Below are 21,087 nucleotides of genomic sequence, written 5' to 3'. Positions count from 1 at the left end.
GAGTTAGTTTCAAACCAAAGATTTGGGACTGTTGAAATACTTCTTGGGTATAGAAGTATCTAGATCTCGTATGAAACTATTTTGTCACAAAGGAAGTATGTTCTTGATTTATTGGATGAAACTAAATTATTGGGATCCGAACCGGCTGATACACTCATGGATTTTAGTTGCAAGTTAGTGTCGGATGCCTAGTCCTGGACAATATCAGAGACTTGTTGGAAAGTTGAATTATCTCACACTCACTTAGTCGGGTGTATCTTTTGCAACAAGTATTGCGAGTCAATTTCTAAATTCTCCGAGGACAATTCACTAGGACGCAGTAATTCGCATCTTAAGATATCTCAAAGGTGCACCTAGGAGAGGTCTTTTATATTGAGATTAGGGTCACACTTATATTCAGGGATATACAGATGCAGATTGGGTTGGGTCGCCTTCTAACCGAAGATCCACAATCAAGAATTGTATCTTGGTTGGCGGCAATTTGGTTTATTGAAAGAGTAAGAAACAAACTGCGGTGGCCAAGTCAAGTGCTGAATCAGAGCATAGAGCTATGACTCACACTACTTGTGAACTTGTTTGATTGAAGAACATGTTGAAAGAATTGAGTTCTCCACATTCTCAGCCTATGGAGTTGATGTGTGATAATCAAGCTGCTCTTTGTATTGCCTCCAACCTGGTTTTTTATGAGCAAACGAAACACATTGAAGTTGATTGTCATTTTATTCGGGAGAAACTTGTGCAGAAGCTATTACTACCACTTATGTGAAGCCTGGTATGCAACTTGCTGTTTTTTTTGCCAAAGCTTTGTGGGGGAGGGGGGTGCTCCTGTTAAATTTATTTGTAACAAGCTAGGAGTATATGATGATTTATGCTCCAACTTAAGGGGGACTGTTAAAGGTTATTTTAGTCTTTTAGTATTATTATTAAGTGTGCTAGTATGTTAATTAGTGAGAGTATGGTAAAGGTATTATGGTTATTAGAATGACTTGATTTGTACTATAAATAGAGGGAGAAACCTATCTTCAAGTTAGGTCATTCATTTAATCAAAATCTCAATAGTAGTAACCAATGATCATGGTTCAAAATTGCGGTCGCGGGTAACGTCGCGTAACGGTCACGGGTGTCGCGGGACGCGGGAGATGCGGGTGTTACGTAATAGGAAGCAGGCGTAATGGTCGTGAATTTTTTTCACGCATGCACAACCATGCTAAAATCGAAAAATAAACATGAAATCCATTAATACATGATTTTTAATGAATTTTAAAGGTCTTCATTCAACCTACAAATGTTTTTTAATAGGCATTATGATTTTTATATTGATTTTAGTGCGCTGTTTACAAAAAAAACGTTTTTTTTAATAATTTACATTACTTTAAAATTTACAATTTAACAAAATAAATATGAAAATTGTAAATCTTACAATTTAATTATTTAAATGGTAATAGACTTGAACTTGAGTCACTTAAGAGTTGAGACTTGACTAATTGTGTACAAATTAGAATTTATTATAAATTGTAGATCTAATATTAAATTATTAATTGTCAAGGACCTCAAGGTATTAAAAAAAATAAATATGTAGTATTAGTTAATAATTTTTTACTAAATCTGTACTCTAAGTTTCTAAGTTCTAAGTTCTAGGTTCTAACTCTCTAAGAGTTTAAATAACTCTATAAATTTTATATTTTAAAAACTTTATACTATTTTTTTTATTTTAATTAAAAAATTCTAATTATACAATCATTAATAATTTGCAATTGTTAATTTGTATTCTAATTAAATAATAAATAAACTAAATTTATATACTAATTATATTTATAAACTGAAATTATAAAACAAAATTTACAACTTATATACTAATTAGTAATTAAATAAACTGAAATTTATAATTTATATAAACTATAAATTGAAATTATAAAACAAACTAAATTTAAAACTGAAATTTACAATTTATATACTAATTAAATGAACTGAAATTTACAATTTATATACTAATTAAATAGACTGAAATTTAAAACAAACTGAAATTTACAATTTATATAAAGCAATAAAGCATAAATTGAAATAATAAAACAGAATAAATTATTAAGCAATAAAGCATAAATTGAAATAATAAAACAACAAACATACTACATACCCACTGGCCACCACCCACTTCCCAGTTACCACTTACCCACTCCTGACTCCCACTCCCACGGAAGCTGCGACCTTGCGACTGCGAGAGTGCTGCTGGCCTGCTGCAGCTGCAACCTGCAAGCCTCCAAATTTTGGAGGAATCGAAGGCTTTGAATGGAGGAATCGAAGACTGGCTGATTTTTGGGTTCTTGGACGAAGGAGACGAATTACGGACTGAGGGAGATGAAGCTGTACGAAGCAGATTTTGGGGGTTTTAGGGATTTCGAAGCTTCAGATCAGTAGATCGAAGCTGTACGTATGAAGGAGGCGAAGAATCGAAGAGTGATTCAAGTGAAGAGGGAACTGAACTCAGCTTGCGGATGACAGATGTAAGGGTTCGAAGGCTCGAAGCTGCGTAACGGACGTTACGTTTCCGTAACGGCCGTTACCCATGTGAAGTTTTGGCTTTTTTCCGTTACGTAACAGCCGTTACACTACGTAACGGCCGTTATTTAATACCATGCCAATGATTTCGCTGAGATGGCTAGTTAGGCAAGTTTCTCAAAGTCACTGCCACTTTTCTTCAAACATATGGTGCTGGAAAATTGACGAATTAACGATTATAACTGTTATTCATCAGGTCCTTCTTCCTCAAAATCTTGCTTCAAGAAAAATTGACCTAAGCCCCCCGTAATGAAGCTCTAGTCCCTTCTTATGAGGTGATCACTATGGTTATTCTGGGAAGCACATCTTCTCCTACCTGGTGCACCAATCTGTTGATGCCGAAAATCTTGCTTCAATATTTGTGTCCACGGACCCTAGACAATATCTTGCAACCGAAGAAAATTAAAGAGAGCTTGGGAGACCCCCGTTGGTTCTGCTGACCTTCTCCTATTCTCAACTTAGAGCTAGGACGGAGTATAGGTAATTGTAACTATACTGTTTGTATCCCTTATCTTAATTGGTTAACCCTGACCTTCCTTTTGTAGTGGGCTTCCTTTAAATTAAATGCACAAAAAAAAAAAAAAAAAATGATTTGGGGGTTATGGTATTTTGTGTGGGAGGTTACAATACTTCCATTGCCCTCCATAATTCTTTTGGTGTTACAAACGTACTCCTTTAGTTCTTGGACAACCAATGGACTCCCTATTGAATAACTTTGACCCTTTGCTATGCTAAATTGTATTTTGCTCTCATCACCCTCATAACCTCGTTAAACTTTTTAACAATATTTTATTCTGCTCTCTCTTTCTCTTTTTCTTCATTCATTTCATCCCTTCTATTATCAGAATCCACCTACTAACAAAAGTAATATTCCCCTCTTCTCCTTCTTCCTTCTCCCCCTCCCTTTTCTGTCCTGTGTGTCTGGCCTCTCTCTAGTTCTGTTCTTCTCTAATTCTCCTGTTTTTTCCCTTTTGTGTTCTGTCCCTGCTGTCTAGCAGCCTCTTTTCTTCTTTCTTCTCCTCTGTTCTTCTTTCCTTTCTCTTCTTCTCTTCTTTCTACTTTCCCATTATTCTCTCAATCTCCATATTTGTAAGTTTCTGTCGCGCTCCTACATCATGGATGCATTATCATTTTGGCTTCAATACCTCCATGGTCCCTGGAATTCATGGCTGGCGATGATTTGGTTGAAGGTTGCATTTATCGATGTTTTGTTTGCTACTGTAGACATTGAACAATTGAACAAGGTGATGATAACGACAAAAGATGATGACAATGGGATGGTGACAGCGGGGAGCGTAATATGGTTTTGACAGGAAGCTTGAAAAAGTCGTGAAAGACTTTGAGCAGCAAAGAGGTACATGGTGGTGGTTGCTTCTCCACTTTCTCTGGAATTCTTTTTTCTTTTGAAAAAAAGGGTTAAATTAACAGGGGGCAAGGATGTCAAAATAACAAAATCTGTTGACTTTAGTTGTCAATGACAGGAGAGGTCACTGAATTTTTCTGAATGGTAGGAGCTCTCTATCTTTTTCATAAACATTGGGGATGGCTACTGATTAGTGTATTTCTCCTTATAATGCATGCTCAATCTCAACATGATAGAAGATCAATATCTGTAACCTGTCTCAGCCTTTTCCAAATTAGGGTTGTACTTATTTATCCTTTTTATAAGAAAAAATCATGATTTATGGGTTTATGGTTATGCTGGCTACAATATTTGATCAACCCAAAATAGCATGCATAATGGGGACAAGAGCAGCATCCATTCCAACAATGGTATTGACAAAGTTTGGGTTCTACCAAAGGTTATTTGGGGATTTAGAATACTCACAAGTTTTGCCTTTTGGTTAAACAGATTCTCCACCCGCATAACTGCACATGCATGTGCATGTGAGCATGAGAGTGTGCATGCTCATGCATTTGTTTGTAGTTAAGTGACCGTTGGACTTGCCAAGTTTTTCCACGGTGATCCTTATTTGACTTATATTAGTTGCTGAGCAAGACCAGTAAAAAGGTCATTTTTTTCATTAACCAGCAGAATGAATTCCAAGCATCCCCTTGCTATTAAATCTTCATGTGGAAACTAGGAGTGTGCTGATACGCATCTTTAAGCTAATCATCTATCAGTGCCCTTTTATGGTGTATGGGGTCTTAAGTACACTGGTCAACACTAAAACTCAATTTCTGTCAGTGTCAGACTGTTAAGGTATGGGAAGCCTGGCATAAATAATGAAAAACTTGCCCTGTGATGGTTTTGTTTGGATCCCCTATGTTTGTTCTAACCTATGAATTTTACTGGAGATCCAATAGAGCAAATAGATTCTAAGATTCTTAATTTCTTACGAAGATACTGCCTTTAAAAAATAAGTAGTTTGATAAGAAATTTGTATATATTTTTTTGTTTTTTTCAAAAAAAAGAAGGTAAGGAGAGGAGTGGGGAGGAATTATTATTATTATTATTATTCAAAGTAACATGCATGACTTTCTGGACCATGTATTCACGGCCACCTTCCAAATAATCACTGTAGATCTTCTGATAATTTTGAGTTAGGATTGAATCAGCAAATTCTACAGCCTGGTAGAATAGAACACATTTTTATCAATGAGAAGCCATCTTCTTAGTTATCAAATTTTTTTTTTGAAACATTTTTTTATTTCCAGGGCTTCATGGGGAACCAGAATACAACATCATCTCAAGCTACAGTTGATTCAGCTAGAGAAGAAATTGGAGATATAACGCCAAACAAGGATATACTTGATATAAACCAAGAGGTTCCTGCCATTCCAGGTGCCACAAGCCGAATGGATGAGGGGGAGCCAAGCATCTCAAGAACCCAGAGCTTGGATGTGGAACATCTTATTTCTCAAACTGAGCAGCATACAGATTCAAAGTCAAGTCCTTGTCCAGATGGTGCTCAAGAACCAGAACTAACCAGCATATGGGTAAAGCGTCTGAAACTGAGTGCAGTTGATTCTTTTGGTCATGGTACTAAGAGCTCAAAAATAGAAGATGTCTCATCCCATGAGAAGGCAAACAAGTTCTCAAACAAAATCATGAAAAGAACCAGAACTGACTCAGAACCCAGTATGGGTAAACGCTGTGGTAAAGAGCCGATGACACAGGATCAGACTCCAATGTTTCCGAGTAAAGATGAGTCTGCTTCCACGGTCTTAATAAAGAAAGATCGAGAGAGAACCCTTTCACATTCTTGGATTCAGCGTTGGTGTCATAATCAATTTGTGATGCCAAAGAAGAAGCCTCAGGCAATGGTGATTTGTGAGCCTCAAAGCTCAAAGGCAGCTTTGAATGAGTACCAAATGGAGCAGTATCCAAGCATTGCAGCTATGGCACTGATGGGGAAGGCTATGAGTGGTTTTCATCGATGTGAGTTCAGGAAAAGAGGGTCTTCTGTAGTTTGGAATACGGAGGGCTTTTGAGATAATTTATATGATATGATTCAAGCTGACAACAAGTGGAAATGAGTGTGCTGGTTTTTGAGGGCCTCGAGAGAAGTAACGAGGGCAGTGTCTGGAGCTTTGAAATGAACTTCATTCTTGCTTTCCTTCCCCCATCCAATTGGGAAGCAGTGTCTGAGAGTTTGGAAGCCTAAATGTTGCAGTGGTATGTATTTACCTGTAATCATATTGTGATTTTCCTTTTTATTTATTTATTTTTTTTATTTTCCATTTTCTTTTAAAAAAATTCTCTTGATGAATACCTATGTTTCGCTTGAGCCATTTGGTGGAGAATATCCTTACAGGCATTGTTTGTGAAGGTGGCCACTTTGGTAGCATCATGGCCACCTTAACTGCTGCCACTTCATTTGGCGAGCTTAGAAGCACTCTATAATGATGCAGATCTGCGCCCCCCCCCCCCCCCCCCCCCCCCTTCCTTTTTTTTTTTATATAAGTTTAATTTAGCACTAACGGCTAGAAGGGAATTCAACATTTAAACTTGCAAACAGAAAACTAGAAATGAACAAGATATGAGTCACATAGTTTAAAATTAGAGATGGTGCATGTCCAATACCTTATGGAGTTTATGCTGGAGCTATCACACACTATATATTGGAGATTGGTAGATAGAGAATGTGGGTACATTGTGTCTTTTGGTTGCCCATTTAAAGACTTAAATTTATTTCATTTTAGAGAATTGGATGTTCTTGCAATTCTCTAGTAAGTGTTGCATGTGTGCGCATGCATGCATGCATGTGTACATTTGCTCGTGTATGACTTGCTAACTGCAACCACAATTTTTTTACACTTATTGCATGACTGGATGGTCATTGTCTTGGACCTCTTGATAACTTCTTTGAGGGATTCATATCTGTCAATCCCATTGTTGGATTGAGGGTGTCCTTTGATACCAAATCATGCTTGCCAAATATCTAGATGATTGGAGATTTAGACCTCTCAATCCATGTAGCACACCTTTTTTATTTTTACTTACTAGAAGAATGTGAGCTTATGGATGCTAATAATATTTAATCAAGCATGAAGACTTGGTGAAACATGGGTCCTAAAGATGTGATTGAAGGATGTGAGAGAAGCTTTTTTCTTAAATTATCCCCCTTAAGGTGAATTTGCACAACTAGTTTCCTATGGGGTTATAGTCTATAGATGTAACTTAAAAGTTAGAGAGCAAACCTTTTTCTTATATTTTCTTAATGATCCCTTGTATATTTAAAGTTGAAAACTCACCCTCTTCTCTCTCTCTCTCTCTCTCTCTCTCTCTCTCTCTCTCTCACATTTTTTTTTTTTGTTTCTGCTCCAGTGCTAGAATTTATAGTTGCTGAAGTTTTGTCATCTGCTGAACTTTACATTTGTGATTCATGGTATGCGAATAAAACAAGCTACATTCTGTCTGGTTTACTGGAGAAATATGCACATTTTTTTTCATTTATTTATTGGCTTGCAAGAAGGTCGAAAGACCCAGAAGAGCGACTTGAGTACTAAATAAAAGAACAATGAGTAGATGTGGATGGGCAACGCCCAAAAGGCCAGCCTTCAATCTGTAGGTATTCTGAAGGTAGTGAATCCAAAACTGTGAAGCCAAGCCAAGGCCGAGGCCATAATGGACACTTCGGGAATGCATTGCCAGTCCTTGAGAGGAGCTCTATTTGCCTTTGCCATTGTGGGTAAAAACCCAGAAGCCATCTGCCTCCCAGTTTGCAGCAATCGGATGGGCATGACTTGACACACTTATATTCACAATTGTTTTGATCAAGGCTTTGGTTAAAAATGAATGAAAATTTTGAAAGAAATTTATTTTTCATTATATTCCCACACATGGTACGAAAGTGTGAAAAATAGTTCAAACACACGCGGAAGGCAAATGACCTCGAAGGATTGACTTTGATTCTTCTCGAGCAGCTTGGTACTTGCACAAGTTGGAGCAACAAGTGCCGGAAAAATCCTCCAGTGCTAAAGTGAGTAGGGTAATTGATAAGGGAAATGCAATCACTCGGTGTTAAGATGAGTCATATTAAATATTATTAAAAATAAAATTTTATTGTAATATGATCTAAAGTTTGAAGTAAAATTAAAATTTTATTCTTTACTTCTTTTTATGTGTTTCATTCTTTCTGATCTAATACAACAAAGTAAATGCTCAATTATAATTCTCAATTCTTTATATTTTTGTTAATTACTTTTGAAGATCCAAAACGTACTTAATGCAGGGAATGTATTGATATAGGTTCTCAGCATCTGATTTAAATACGGATAAATTTAAATAAATTTTAATATAATTTTATATTATATTATATTTAAATTTAATATAAATTTAAATCTAAAACTTCTTCAAACATAGATTAATGTTTTAACTTTTTCACCAATTGGGGCTTCTGGTGAAAATAAATTACCATCTCAATCCATTATGCTTTTATACAAGAACAGAAGTATTACGGCATAAATAATTCTCCTCACTGTTTTCTAGGGGGAGAAATTGAGTTCACAAAACAGGAAAAAATACAAGAAAATACAGACAACTAGTCTCCCTAGGAATGATAAATTGGTACTTGAGTATTGTGAGCGAAGGAAGAATCAGTGATTACAAACTATACTCCCACCTTCAACATGACACCCACTCTGTTCCAGAGCAGATTCGAAGAAGCCAACCCCATTGATTCTTGAATCCACACATGGCGGAGCAAATTGAACAATTATCTCTCTTAATGTTAGAACTCCCGTTGCTCGCTGCCGTTCATCAACTAGAAAGCTGAAGTTGCTCTTTGTCTCCGCCATATTTTTCATGGCTTGCTTGAGGGTGTCGGTTTTCTTGTTGATCACTGGCAAGTCCATTCTGGGAAGGAAGCTGTTCTTCAGCCGGAGAATCCCTTCCAAAAGAAAAGCCCCGAGGTCTTGTTCAATGGTCGGATCAGGGTCCAACTTGCCTCCATCCAAATGAATGAATTGCTCAACAGACATGCTCCTGTGATTTTGCAAAAGCATGCTTTTAATCCTTCTTTCTAGTAAAGGGAAGTCCTGTATTTTCCCTGTTGTCTCATGGTTCTATCAAGAAACTCGTGCATAAACCGGAGAGTAGTCTAAATTTTTCAGTAAGAGCTTTCTTATGCTGCGTTTTGGAGTATGAAATCTTGAATTTGGATTTGAGTAAATTTGAATAACTTTGAATACAATTTTATATTACATCTTAATTCTTTTGCTGATCCAATATAAATCTAAATTCAAGATCTCTCCAAACATAGGATTAATGAAATTCAAATTTGAGAGGGAACAAAATGGCTTATTGAGAAGGGATGGTCTTTACTTTCTGTTATGAAAGAGATGGCCGTTGTCCAAAAGATGGACATCGCTGCTCCTCACACAACCAGTGAGCCGATTTGTTTCTCGGTTTACAACTGCAACGGCACTGATTTGGCTTTCCCATAAGATGTGCAATGCCTCCGCCATGCTCTGGTCTTCAAATGCCTGAGGAACACGGTCTTCATTTTCAAGCCTACGCTGAAAGTACAAGGGGAAGAAGGAGCATTTTTAGCAGATGGGTCAGTCAGCCAAAATGAGAAACATCAAAAAATATTCATCATAAGGCTCCATTTGGGTCGAAGGAAAGAAAAATAAAATAAGAAGAAAAGCTATCCATTGTATCTTATTTCTATATCAAATACTAAGAATGAAAATTTTGCTGAACTCTGATTAGAAATTTAGAAAAATCAAAAGTTATTTCTGGTTTTCCCTGACAACTAGACAAGAAAAAGTGAATTTCTTCATATTTTTCTTTCTTTTAGAGCCTTGTTTGCAATGTTGTCGAACCACTCCAGTCCGCTAGATTGAAGCAGCAACTGGATCACTGCATTCTACACCAAGGCAAATGGTTGCCATTCCAAAGCTAAGAAAAAATTTAAAAAATTTAACTATGCTGATTACTGTTTCACTAAATTTTAGCCATGGGGGGATGAAAATTATGTTTGGGGTTTGTGGAAAGGCTTGCTTTATCATTCATAAAGATTAGTTGTCTTCATGATAGGAAAATGAAATAGAATCCCATGATTTGAATAATGCAAATCAAATGAGGAACAATTCAAACTCGAACCTAATAAAAGTACTTGTGTAACGAAACCAATGACCTGAGAATCATATTGCTCGATGACAGGCACGACTTTTGGCCGATGCTTCGAGAGAAGCAGGAGGACATGAAAGAGTGTGTCATCTAAGTTCATAGGTAGAAGGGATCTCAGAGGAATGACTTCGCAAGCTCTCCCACCTATAAAATCAGTGGTCAAAATTGTAAGAACCTGAAATATGAAAAATGAGTTTAAATATTAAGAGAGGGGCAAAATTAGAAATTTCCCGGGTCAAAGGGTTATAAAAGGAAATTCTCATTTCTTCCAAGCTAAGCAAACTTAGATTTTTATCTCTTTCTCTCTCTCTCTCTCTCTCTCTCTCTAAACCTCTCCCTACTCCTCTCTAGAATTCTTCGCCGATCGTTGACGGAATCGGAAAATGGAACCTACCACGAGGATCGTGGAAGGATTCTCTACAACTTCTACGGATCGGAATTTCGTTTCGGAGATTTTCGGGTTTCGGCGTAAAATCGAGGTAAGACTCGGTTTTCAATTTTGATCCGGTAGATTTGTAGGTAACTGTCTTGTAAACATATTCTATACAGTGATTTGTAGGTTTTGGAACTCAATTCGCTGTTTAGGACCCTTGGAGTTCGGGTTTTGTGATTCGGGGTTAAGGTAAGGGGAAACTGTGTTATATTGGTTATTTTTGAAATCGGACTTGGTGGAACTGTTGTCCAGGGTCCTGTGTATGTTTTGGCTACTCATTTGGGGGGATCTAACGAGGAAAATTATGAGTTTTTCATTATTACAGTTTTGGAAAAAAAAGGGTGACAGGCTGAATCCCGGGTTTTGTTGAAAACCGAGTATATGTGTGATTTATACTGTGTGATTGGGATGGCCGTGCCTTCACTTTGTTTAAAATGTATTTGTTTGGAAAACCATGATTTAGATTACCAAATGAGTGTGATTTGTTTGGTTATATGAGCATGCATGTGTGTGTGATGTACTGAATTGCTGATGGGACCGCGATTCCAAAGTAAGTCTAGGTACTGAGAGTGACCGGCTCTATATCTGAGCGCGTGAGCCATTTCGGTAGATTAGGCCAAAGGGCATGGATCCACTAGTTAGTGTTGGTACGATGCCATGGGAGTCGAGGACTAGCCATGTGCCGGTGGCATCGTGCTTCACGAATGGCTACGGGCCAATGCTGGATTGTTGCGGACTGGCTTCGGGCCGATGGGTGTGACGACATCGGGTTGCTAATCATGTGTGTGTATTGTGATGGGGCTGCGTATAAATGGCTGCCGTATTTGTGCATGAACGCACTGTGTGAATTAGTATTAGATTCCATTCAACTGCATGTATGTTGTGTCATGATAACACTCAATGCCACACACCGATATAACCTGTGTTCTTCCTTACTGAGAGGTGTCTCACCCCTACTGTACGTACATTTTTACAGGTCCTTCGAGTAACCAGAACTAGCGTCCTGGCATAGGGAGCGTAGTGGCCGGTGTATTGTGGTAGCGCTTGGGTAAGTGGTAGGACTGTAGTTTTGTTGGGTTGCCATTTTGAGTTGTATTTGGGCACCCAGTTTGTACGTTTTGTTAGAGCCATGTTTAGCTCTTGTATAGACTCTAGTATGGTACTGCATATGTATATAGATGACCTTTTTCTGCTGCGTACATGATTGTGATTGGATGTGTTTAGGGTGCCTGGGAACCCCACGGGATCGGACCCTCATCTTTTGTACTATATCTGTGATGATTTGTATGATACAGGGACATGTTAGGTTACATTATCACCTCCGAGTCCCATTTCAAGGTTCGGGGCGTGACAGCTTGGTATCAGAGCTAACCAGGTTACTAGATCTTGTAGACTTGGTTAGGCTTAGTTATGAGTACATACCAGAGTATAGGATGTGGATACGAGTAGAGTTGGTTGAGGGTTGTTCGGTTGCTAGACCGAGATTTATCGACAGTATTCCGTGTTTTTCCTGGGATGACGATTCCAGTAAAAGTAGGGTAGATCATTGATGACTTTCATGTCGGTGTGATAGGACAGACCTAGACCTGGTAGGGAGTAGTTAACACGATTAGTGTTGATCATTGTGTTAACTGTATGTGTTGTAGGGATACTGATAGATTCCTATTGTGTTGCAGCATGGAGCCCAAGGATAATAACCTGGGAAGTGGCTCCGAGGAGACTGTGAGTGATGAGTCTCCTTCTGTGTCTCGAGGTTTGACGAGGCAGGTATTGCGGGAGATTGGGCGGAGTGTCAGGAGACGCGAGTGCTCTCCTACTACTGCGGGGTGCACCATTGAGAGGTTCACATGCATGCATCCTCCGACGTTCTCTGGAGGACCTAACCCGATGACAGCAGAGGACTGGATGGAAAAAACTGAGAGGATCTTAGAGGTCTTGCACTGCACGGATAGGCAGCGAGTTCTTTATGCTACCTTCTAGCTATCTGGGGAGGGGGGTCGATGGTGGACTTGCGGTGAATTTGTTGGAGAAGTAGAGAGCTGGTTTAGAGGAGATGACGTGGAGCCGTTTTAAGGAGGTGTTCTTTGACAGATACTTCCCGACTTCACAACGTGTTGCGAAGGCAAATGAGTTTTATGTGTTGACTTAGGGGAGTTTGACGGTGCAGGAGTATGCAGCTCGATATATAGAGCTGTCCCGTTTTGCACCATGTATGATCTCAAACGAGTATGAAAAGACTCGGAGGTTTGAGAAGGGTTTGAGGAAGGATATCCACATACTGGTGGGTATGTTTCAGATCCTTGAGTTCTCAGTATTGGTGGATAAGGCCACGGTGATCGATACTGGTATTCGAGAGGGTGAGGCGGATCAGGAATCGAGGAAGAGGACAGTACCTTCTGGTTCTCAGACAGGATCTCGTTAAGGATCGTTGAAGAAGAGGAGCAAGGGCTCAGGTTACCGCCAAAATACCGAGTGCCAGGATTCTCAGGGGAGCCAGACTGGTGGTCGTTGTATCAGATGTCACAAGCAGCACGAGGGTGAGTGCCGGTCATTTGGGGGTAGTTGCTACAACTATGGCCAGACAGGCCACAAGTCTCGTGATTTTCAAGCACCGAGGCGGGACGTGCTTGCAGTTAGTGGGGACCAAGGGAGCAATCAGATACCTTGGGGCACCGCTCAGACAAATACAGCTCTGGCCAGAGTATACTCTCTTACTCCAGCGGACGCTGAGCAAGCAGGTAACGTGGTGACAGGTACCTTATTATTGCTTTCGAATAAAGCTTCTGTTCTGTTTGATTCGGGTGCAACCCATTCTTTTGTATTTGTAAATTTTGTGGGACGGTGTGGGATTAAGACCTGAGACATGAATGAGGTATTGGCTGTTACTACGTCATCTGGGAGTGTATCTTTCTGTAAGAAGATGTTGATAGACTGCCCAGTGGAAATTTAGGAAAAGCTGTTACCGGTGAATCTTGTGGTATACGACATGTCAAGGTTTGACGTCATTCTGGGGATGGACTGGTTGTTCTCCACTTATGCCATGATCGACTGTCGTAGGAAGGTGGTAGTTTTCAGACCTCCTGGGGAGCAGGAGTACGAATTCGTGAGATCGTGTGTGTGTTCAGTGCCACAGATTCTGTCAGCACTACAGGCGAGGAGACTACTCTTGGATGGATGTCAGGGGTACCTAGCTTGTATAAAGGAACCGCCGCGAGATGAGTTGAGACTCGAGGACATTCGGGTAGTCAGCGAGTTCCCGGATGTGTTTCCAGATGACTTACCCAGTTTACCTCCGGATCGTGAGGTGGAGTTTGTGATAGAGTTGCTACCCGGTAAGAGACCGATCTCTAAAGCTCCGTACCGGATGGCTCCAGTAGAACTTCAGGATTTGAAGGAGTAGTTATAGGAATTAGTGGACAAAGGATTCATTCGATCTATCGCCCTAGGAAGCTCCAATACTATTTGTGAAGAAGAAGGACGGGTCGATGCGGATGTGCATTGATTACCGTGAGATTAACAAGGTAACTGTGAAGAATCGCTATCCTTTACCTCGTATAGATGATCTCTTTGACCAGTTGTAGGGGACGCAGGTCTTTTCAAAGATCGACTTGCTGTCAGGATATCATCAGGTGAGGGTTAGAGCGGAGGATGTAGCGAAGACTGCTTTCCAAACTAGATATGGCCATTACGAGTTCTTAGTCATGCCATTTGGGTTGACGAATGCTCCGGCGGTGTTCATGGATCTGATGAATAGGGTTTTCCATGAGTACCTGGATCGGTTCGTAGTGGTATTCATTGACGACATTATGGTATACTCGAGGAGTACGGAAGAACACGTGGAACATTTGAGGTTAGTGTTACAGATTCTGCGAGAGAAGAAGTTGTATGCTAAGTTGAAGAAATGTGAATTCTGGTTGAGTCAAATTGCGTTCTTAGGACATGTGGTTACTGGGGATGGAATATTAGTTGATCCTAGCAAGATTGAAGCTGTGGTCGACTGGGTAAGGCCGAAGAATGTGCAGGAGGTTCGGAGTTTTCTAGGACTGGCGGGATACTATCGTCGGTTTGTAGAGGGTTTCTCTAAACTGTCTGGACCTCTGACTCGATTGACCAGGAAGGGAGTCCAGTTTGAGTGGACCAATGATTGCGAGCAATGCTTTCAGGAGTTGAAGCACCGGCTGGTTACTGCTCCAGTGTTGACCATTCCTTCGGGGGATGGTGGATTTGTGATTTATAAGGACGCGTCTCTGAAGGGCTTAGGATGTGTGCTTATGCAGCAGGGCAGGGTTGTGGCGTATGCTTCTCGGCAACTGAAGGAGTATGAGAAGAATTACCCTATGCATGATCTGGAGTTGGCTGCTGTTGTGTATGCACTAAAGATCTGGCGACACTATTTGTATGGGGTGCAGTGTGAGATCTTCATTGACCATAAGAGCCTGAAATATTTATTCACGCAGAAGGAGTTGAATATGAGGTAGAGACGGTGGCTAAAGTTGATAAAGGACTACGATTGCACGATCAGTTATTACCTAGGGAAGGCAAATATGGTGGCTGATGCGTTGAGTAGGAAGTCAGGACCTACAGCTGTATCTACGGTTGTGACTTAGTGTCACATTAGATGGGATTTGGAGAGCTCAGGTATAGAGTTGGTGGTTGGTGATCATCAGGCTTATTTTGCTGGTTTGGTGGTCCAATCGACCCTATTTGAGCGTATAAAAGCCGCACAGGCTAGTGATGCAGAGTTGGCAGAGGCTATGGAAAAGGTACATCAGGGATTGGCTTCAGTGTTTAACATCTCTGAAGGAGGTGTGTTGAGGTTTGGGACCAGACTGTGTGTTCCGAACGATGATGAGATCAGAAGGATGATTCTAGAGGAGGCGCATCGTTCTATGTATACGGTACATCCTAGTAGTACAAAGATGTATCGAGACTTGCGCGAGACCTTCTGGTGGTCTGGTATGAAGAGGCAGATTGCTCAGTTTGTGGAGCAGTGTCTGACGTGTCAGCAGGTGAAAGCTGAACATCAAAGGCCAGCAGGGTCTTTGCAGCCTTTGCCTATTCCAATGTGGAAATAGGAGCATATTTCCATGGATTTTGTAACCGGATTGCCGCCAGCGCTTCATGGGAAAAATGCTATTTGGGTGATCGTGGATAGATTGACAAAATCTGTGCATTTCATACCGATGAAAGTTAGCTATCCTTTGAGTAGGCTAGTAGATTTGTATGTGCATGAGATTGTGAGAATGCACGGGATACCGGTGTCTATAGTATTAGATCAGGACTCGAGGTTTACTTCCCGATTTTGGATGAGCTTGTATGAGGCATTAGGGACGAAGGTTACTTTCAGTACAGCATTCCACCCCCAGACTGATGGATAGTGGGAGAGGACGATACAAATATTCGAAGATATGTTGTGAGCTTGTGTGTTAGACTTCAGTGGTAGTTAGATACAGTTTATGCCACTTGTGGAGTTTGCTTATAACAACAGCTTCCAATCTAGTATCGGGATGGCACCATTCGAGGCTTTGTATGGTCGGAGGTGTCGATCTCCTTTGTGTTGGGATGAGGTTGGTGATTGTCAGTTCGCTCTTGAGTTGTGTCTATGTGTATGTGTATGATGGGACTACCCTGTGGTGATCGCCAGTTCGCCCTTGAGTTGTGTCTATGTGTATGTGTATGGTGGGACTGCGCTGTGATGATCGCCAGTTCGCTCTTGAGTTGAGTCTATGTATTTGATTGTATGTATGAATCTGGGAATGAAAGATGACAAATTTCGAGGATGAAATTTTTGTAAGGAGGAGAGATTGTAAGAACCCGAAATATGAAAAATGGGTTTAAATATTAAAAGGGGCAAGATTTGAAATTGCCCAGGTCAAAGGGCTATAAAAGGAAATTCTCATTTCTTCCAAGCTAAGCAAACTTAGATTTTTATCTCTCTCTCTCTCTCTCTCTAAACCTCTCCCTACTCCTTCTCTCTAGAATTCTTCACCGATCGTTGACGGAATCGGAAAACTGAAGCCACCACGAGGATCGTGGAAGGATTCTCTACAACTTCTACGGATCGGAATCTCGTTTCAGAGATTTTTGGGTTTCGATGTAAAATTGAGGTAAGGCTCGGTTTTCAATTCTGATCTGGTAGATTTGTAGGTAACTGTCTTGTAAACATATTCTATCCTGTGATTTGTAGGTTTTGGAACTCGGTTCGCTGTTTAGGAGCCTTAGAGTTTGGGTTTTGTGATTCGGGCTTAAGGTAAGGGGAAACTGTGTTATATTGGTTATTTTTGAAATCGAACTTGGTGGAACTATTGTCCACGGTCCTGTGTGTGTTTTGGCTACTCATTTGGGGAGATCTAATGGGGAAAACTATGAGTTTTTTATTATTGTAGTTTTGGAAAAAAGGGGGTGACGGGCTGAATCCCGGGTTTTGTTGAAAACCGAGTATATGTGTGATTTATACTGCGTGATTGGGATGACCATGCCTTGACTTTGTTTAAAATGTATTTGTTTGGAAAACCATGATTTAGATTACCAAATGAGTGTGGTTTGTTTGGTTATATGAGCATGCATGTGTGTGTGATGTATTGAATTGTTGATGGGACCGCGATTCCAAAGTGAGTCCAGGTACTGAGAGTGATTGACTCTATATCCGGGGGCGTGTGTTTATCGCCTGCCACGTAAGCAAGAGTGACCGGCTCTATATCCGAGAGTGTGAGCCATTTCGGCAGATCAGGCCGAAGGGTGTGGATCCACCTATTAGTGTCGGTACGATGCCATAGGAGTCAAGGACTAGCCATGTGCCATTGGTGCCGTGCTTCGCAGATGGCTACGAGCCAACGTTGGATCCTCACGGACTGGCTTCGGGCCGATGGGTGTGACGACACCGAGTTACTGATCATGTGTGTGTATTGTGACAGGGCTGCATATAAATGGCCGCCGTATTTATGCGTGAACGCACTGTGTGAATTAGTACTGGATTCCATTCAATTGCATGTATGTTGTGTCATGATAACACTCAAATGACACAAACCGATATAACCTGTGTTTTTCCTTACTGAGAGGTGTCTCACCCCTACTGTACGTATATTTTTACAGGTCTTTCGAGCAACCGGAACTAGAGTCCTGACGTAGGGAGCGTAGTGGCCGGTGTACTGTGGTAGCGCTTGGGTAAGTGCTAGGACTGTAGTTTTGTTGGGTTGCCATTTTGAGTTGTATTTGGGCACCCAGTTTGTACGTTTTGTTAGAGCCATGTTTTGCTCTTGTATAGACTCTGGTATGGTACTGCATATGTATATAGATGACTTTTTTTCGCTGCGTACATGATTATGATTGGATGTGTTTAGGGTGCCTGGGAACCCCACAGGGTCGGACCCTCATCCTTTGTACTGTATCTATGATGATTTGTATGATACAGGGACATGTTAGGTTACATTATCACCTCCGGGTCCCATTTCGGGGTTCGGGGGGTGACAAAAATGTAGCAAAGCACTCACAAAACAGGAAATGGTAAAGCATTTTGCTCTCTTTAGGCAAAGAGTGAGTGTTGTTGTGGGTGATAGCAATTCAAGAAAACCAAAAAAGGGGCAAGAAAGAAAGGAAGAAAAGCAGAACAAAACCTTAGTTTGGCCAATGTGGGGATTCTGTTCTAGCATGGAGAAGATCCCACTGATGCTGGCCTCATTGTCGTCACCATCTCCTTATGTATTAATTTGATCCTTCTCACTTCTTTGGAAACACATTTTAGGGCAATTACTTAACATGTGCTATTGCTCTAATTTTTGTAAGGACAAGGAAAAATAAGAATTGAGGAAGGTACAAGGAAAAATAAGAATTGAGGAAGGTGCTAGTGATCAATAGTCCCTACTCCTTTAGATTATGCATGCACCCTTCAAATAAAAAAGAAACTAGAAGAAGAATGCAACATAACTACCCCTATTTTAATTTTACAATTTATTTGTACTTTCTAAAGATTCCTATTCCATTATGTACTATTTAAGAGTAATCTCATTTCATAACAGATGTGTATCATAAATGTCTTCGAAGAGATGTATCCTTCCGTGAGAAGTTGTTTCTACTTTTATAGATAATTTGTCCAACCCAAGAATAGCTATAATGTCTTGGAGTTCTATAGTGTTGTATAGTTTAGTTAACTCTTTGTGCAGTTTCATAATGCTCTTCACCAATGAGTGTGGGCTAAGCATGGAGTAGAACGTGTACTTGGGGCGATCTTGCTGTTCCTCTGAGGTGGAGACAATGGTGTCGGTCTATGAATTTTCCTTCCTTTCGCTACATTTCGCTTAATGGGTACATTAAATGCATAAGATCACAATAACATGATCTCCTCTCTCTCTCTCTTCTTCTTCTTCTTCTTCCTCCTCCTCTATTATTGATTCTATACTTTCATGTTATCTATATTTAGGCATCTGTATAGACTGTTCACCTCATCTTGAGCCTCCCCAATGAACCGGTTCGTGAATGGAAGGTGGAACTTGGGAAAACTAAATACTGGGAGTTTAAAGAGAATGGTCTCCAGAGGTAAATATTTGGCATTGAGCACAACTATCATAAGTACATATCGAGAGGCTGAGATATAAGGAGACCAGCAAACCTAAGTTTAGTTTGTTTTGTAGAATGAACAATTAGTTGTACAAGAAATTATGTTGTTATTATAATAAAATAAATAACAACGTGAAACATTTTATTGAGTCCATAATAATGAATAAATAAATAAATAAATAATTATTTTCAAATTTCATCATGGGGATGGGGATGCCTATTCCTTTCTTTGTGAAATAATTAGAAATATATAGGCGATAACTATTCCCTTAATTTTCAAAATTTAAACTATATTCTATCTTATTCCAATAAATAATTATTCTCCCGAATCAAACATGCAACAGTTTGACCTCAGAAATGGTGTTTGCTTGTATCACCCCATATAGAGAGGGAGTACACATTTAGAACAACGGTTATTATTTTACATTAGTTTTTTTTTTTCATTTAGATATGATTTTTTTAATTCAATTGCACATTGATTATAGAATAAGAAAGAGAACTCATTTTTCTTATATTTTCGTTTTTTAATAAATACTATCAAAAATAAAATTTATTTTAATATAATTAAAAATTAAGAAAATTAAATATTAATGAGGTATAAAATCAAAATTTTGTTCATATATTTTATTCTCTTTCTAAATAGCCAAACATGAATTTTTAATATTTTTCTTTCTTTTTCCAACGGAGCTCCAAGGTCAATCCTTCAAAAAATGGGAGGAAAATCGATGGAAGGAGACTAAATTGAGTAATGGTAATTTTCTGATCTAACATTTTCTTTCACTTGGCCAAACAAGAGCAGGGCAAAGAAATTTTTTTTTTTCTTTCCTTTCCTTTGTCCTTCACATTTTCTTTCCCATCCCGTCTTCCTGTCCTAAACTCAAACCAAACGCAGCATATAAGTTCTTTGTTTGTCATCCATTTATGGCAAAACCACAGATATATGCAAACGGTATATACATTACCTCAAGAGACCACAGAAGCATGCTGGCGAAATCAATGAAACCAATGTATCGATCCGAAAATCTCCGGGCGGCGGCATTGGGATCAACGACGACATCTGCTATCGGAGCACCAGAAACATTTTTCTTGTACAGCAAATGAATGGCGTCTCTCAAAGAATCCCCAGTTTTGAGTTCCAATACTTGAATAATCAAGAAAAAAATTTCATCGGAATCCACAATCGATCGTCATCTTTCACATTAAAAAAATAATAAAACTAGGCGAAAAACACGCGCAGATGGGTTGAAGAGGAGGAGTACCAGGCGGGTTTCGGATGCCGGGGATGGAACTGATGGGAATGTGGTTGAGAAAGAGCTGAAGAGCGCTGCTGGAGTCTGTCTTTCCGGCGCCGGCGGAGTAGCTGGAGTCGTCGTCATGGAGTTTGGAAATGAGGTTGTCTTTCTTATCTCCAACTCGACCTGCTGAGTCCTTCATCACCTCCTCTATTTGCCTTAAACTCATCCTTCCGTTCTGCTTTTCTTCTTCCTTCTATCGAAATTGGATTACTCTGTTTTTGAAATTGGATTATTCTCTGTTTCTTTCCTCCATTCTTCCTCTTTCTCTCTCTCTCTCTCACTCTCATGTCTTAGGACTTAGACAAGTGTTGGAAGGAGCTTCTTACACGACTCAGTTAGAGAAATTGAACGAATCAGCGATTAGCATGTGGGAAGGAAAGACAATGCATCGTGAAAAATATTTTAATTTTTAGGTCGGGCCGAAAATACTTTATTATCACTGTTCATTAGTACTAATCATGGTGCTAAATACAATTTTAATCTTTTTAAAATTATATTTTTTATTTGTTATTATGATACCTTTAATTTGCCCCTTTGCTTTTAAAGTGGAAATTAAATAATCGCAAAAACATTTTAAAAATTAGATCAAAGCCAACTACAAAATGAAAATTTCATTTCTATTCATCATCCCCATGTTGTGAATCTCATGAAGTGCACAGTGGGTGGTCTTG

At 39.7% G+C, this 21,087-nt stretch overlaps 2 protein-coding genes across 2 annotated transcripts in view; one reads left to right on the top strand and one right to left on the bottom strand.

The window, feature by feature from the left end:
- The window catches only part of LOC131156501 (uncharacterized), a 38,691-nt gene extending 32,400 nt beyond the window's left edge, over positions 1-6,291 (top strand). Inside the window, exon 5 of the mRNA XM_058110229.1 lies at positions 5,215-6,291. Coding sequence (XP_057966212.1) covers positions 5,215-5,991 — 777 coding nt within the window. The 3' untranslated portion in view covers positions 5,992-6,291. The remainder of the gene's footprint in view (positions 1-5,214) is intronic.
- A 2,075-nt stretch (positions 6,292-8,366) lies between these two features.
- LOC131156499 (uncharacterized) lies at positions 8,367-20,584 on the bottom strand. The gene is made up of 4 exons (XM_058110228.1): positions 20,381-20,584; positions 20,084-20,262; positions 9,326-9,519; positions 8,367-8,986 (listed from the first exon to the last, which is right to left on the bottom strand). The coding sequence occupies exons 1-4, from the start codon at positions 20,580-20,582 to the stop codon at positions 8,599-8,601; spliced, it is 963 nt and encodes a 320-aa protein (XP_057966211.1). The 5' UTR covers positions 20,583-20,584; the 3' UTR covers positions 8,367-8,598.
- Positions 20,585-21,087: the final 503 nt, after the last annotated feature.

This window comes from Malania oleifera, chromosome 5 (genome assembly GCF_029873635.1).
Source record: "Malania oleifera isolate guangnan ecotype guangnan chromosome 5, ASM2987363v1, whole genome shotgun sequence".
Lineage (NCBI taxonomy): Eukaryota > Viridiplantae > Streptophyta > Magnoliopsida > Santalales > Ximeniaceae > Malania > Malania oleifera.
The sequence above is the reverse complement of the archived record's forward strand: the minus strand, read 5'-3'. Positions and strand labels throughout refer to the sequence as shown.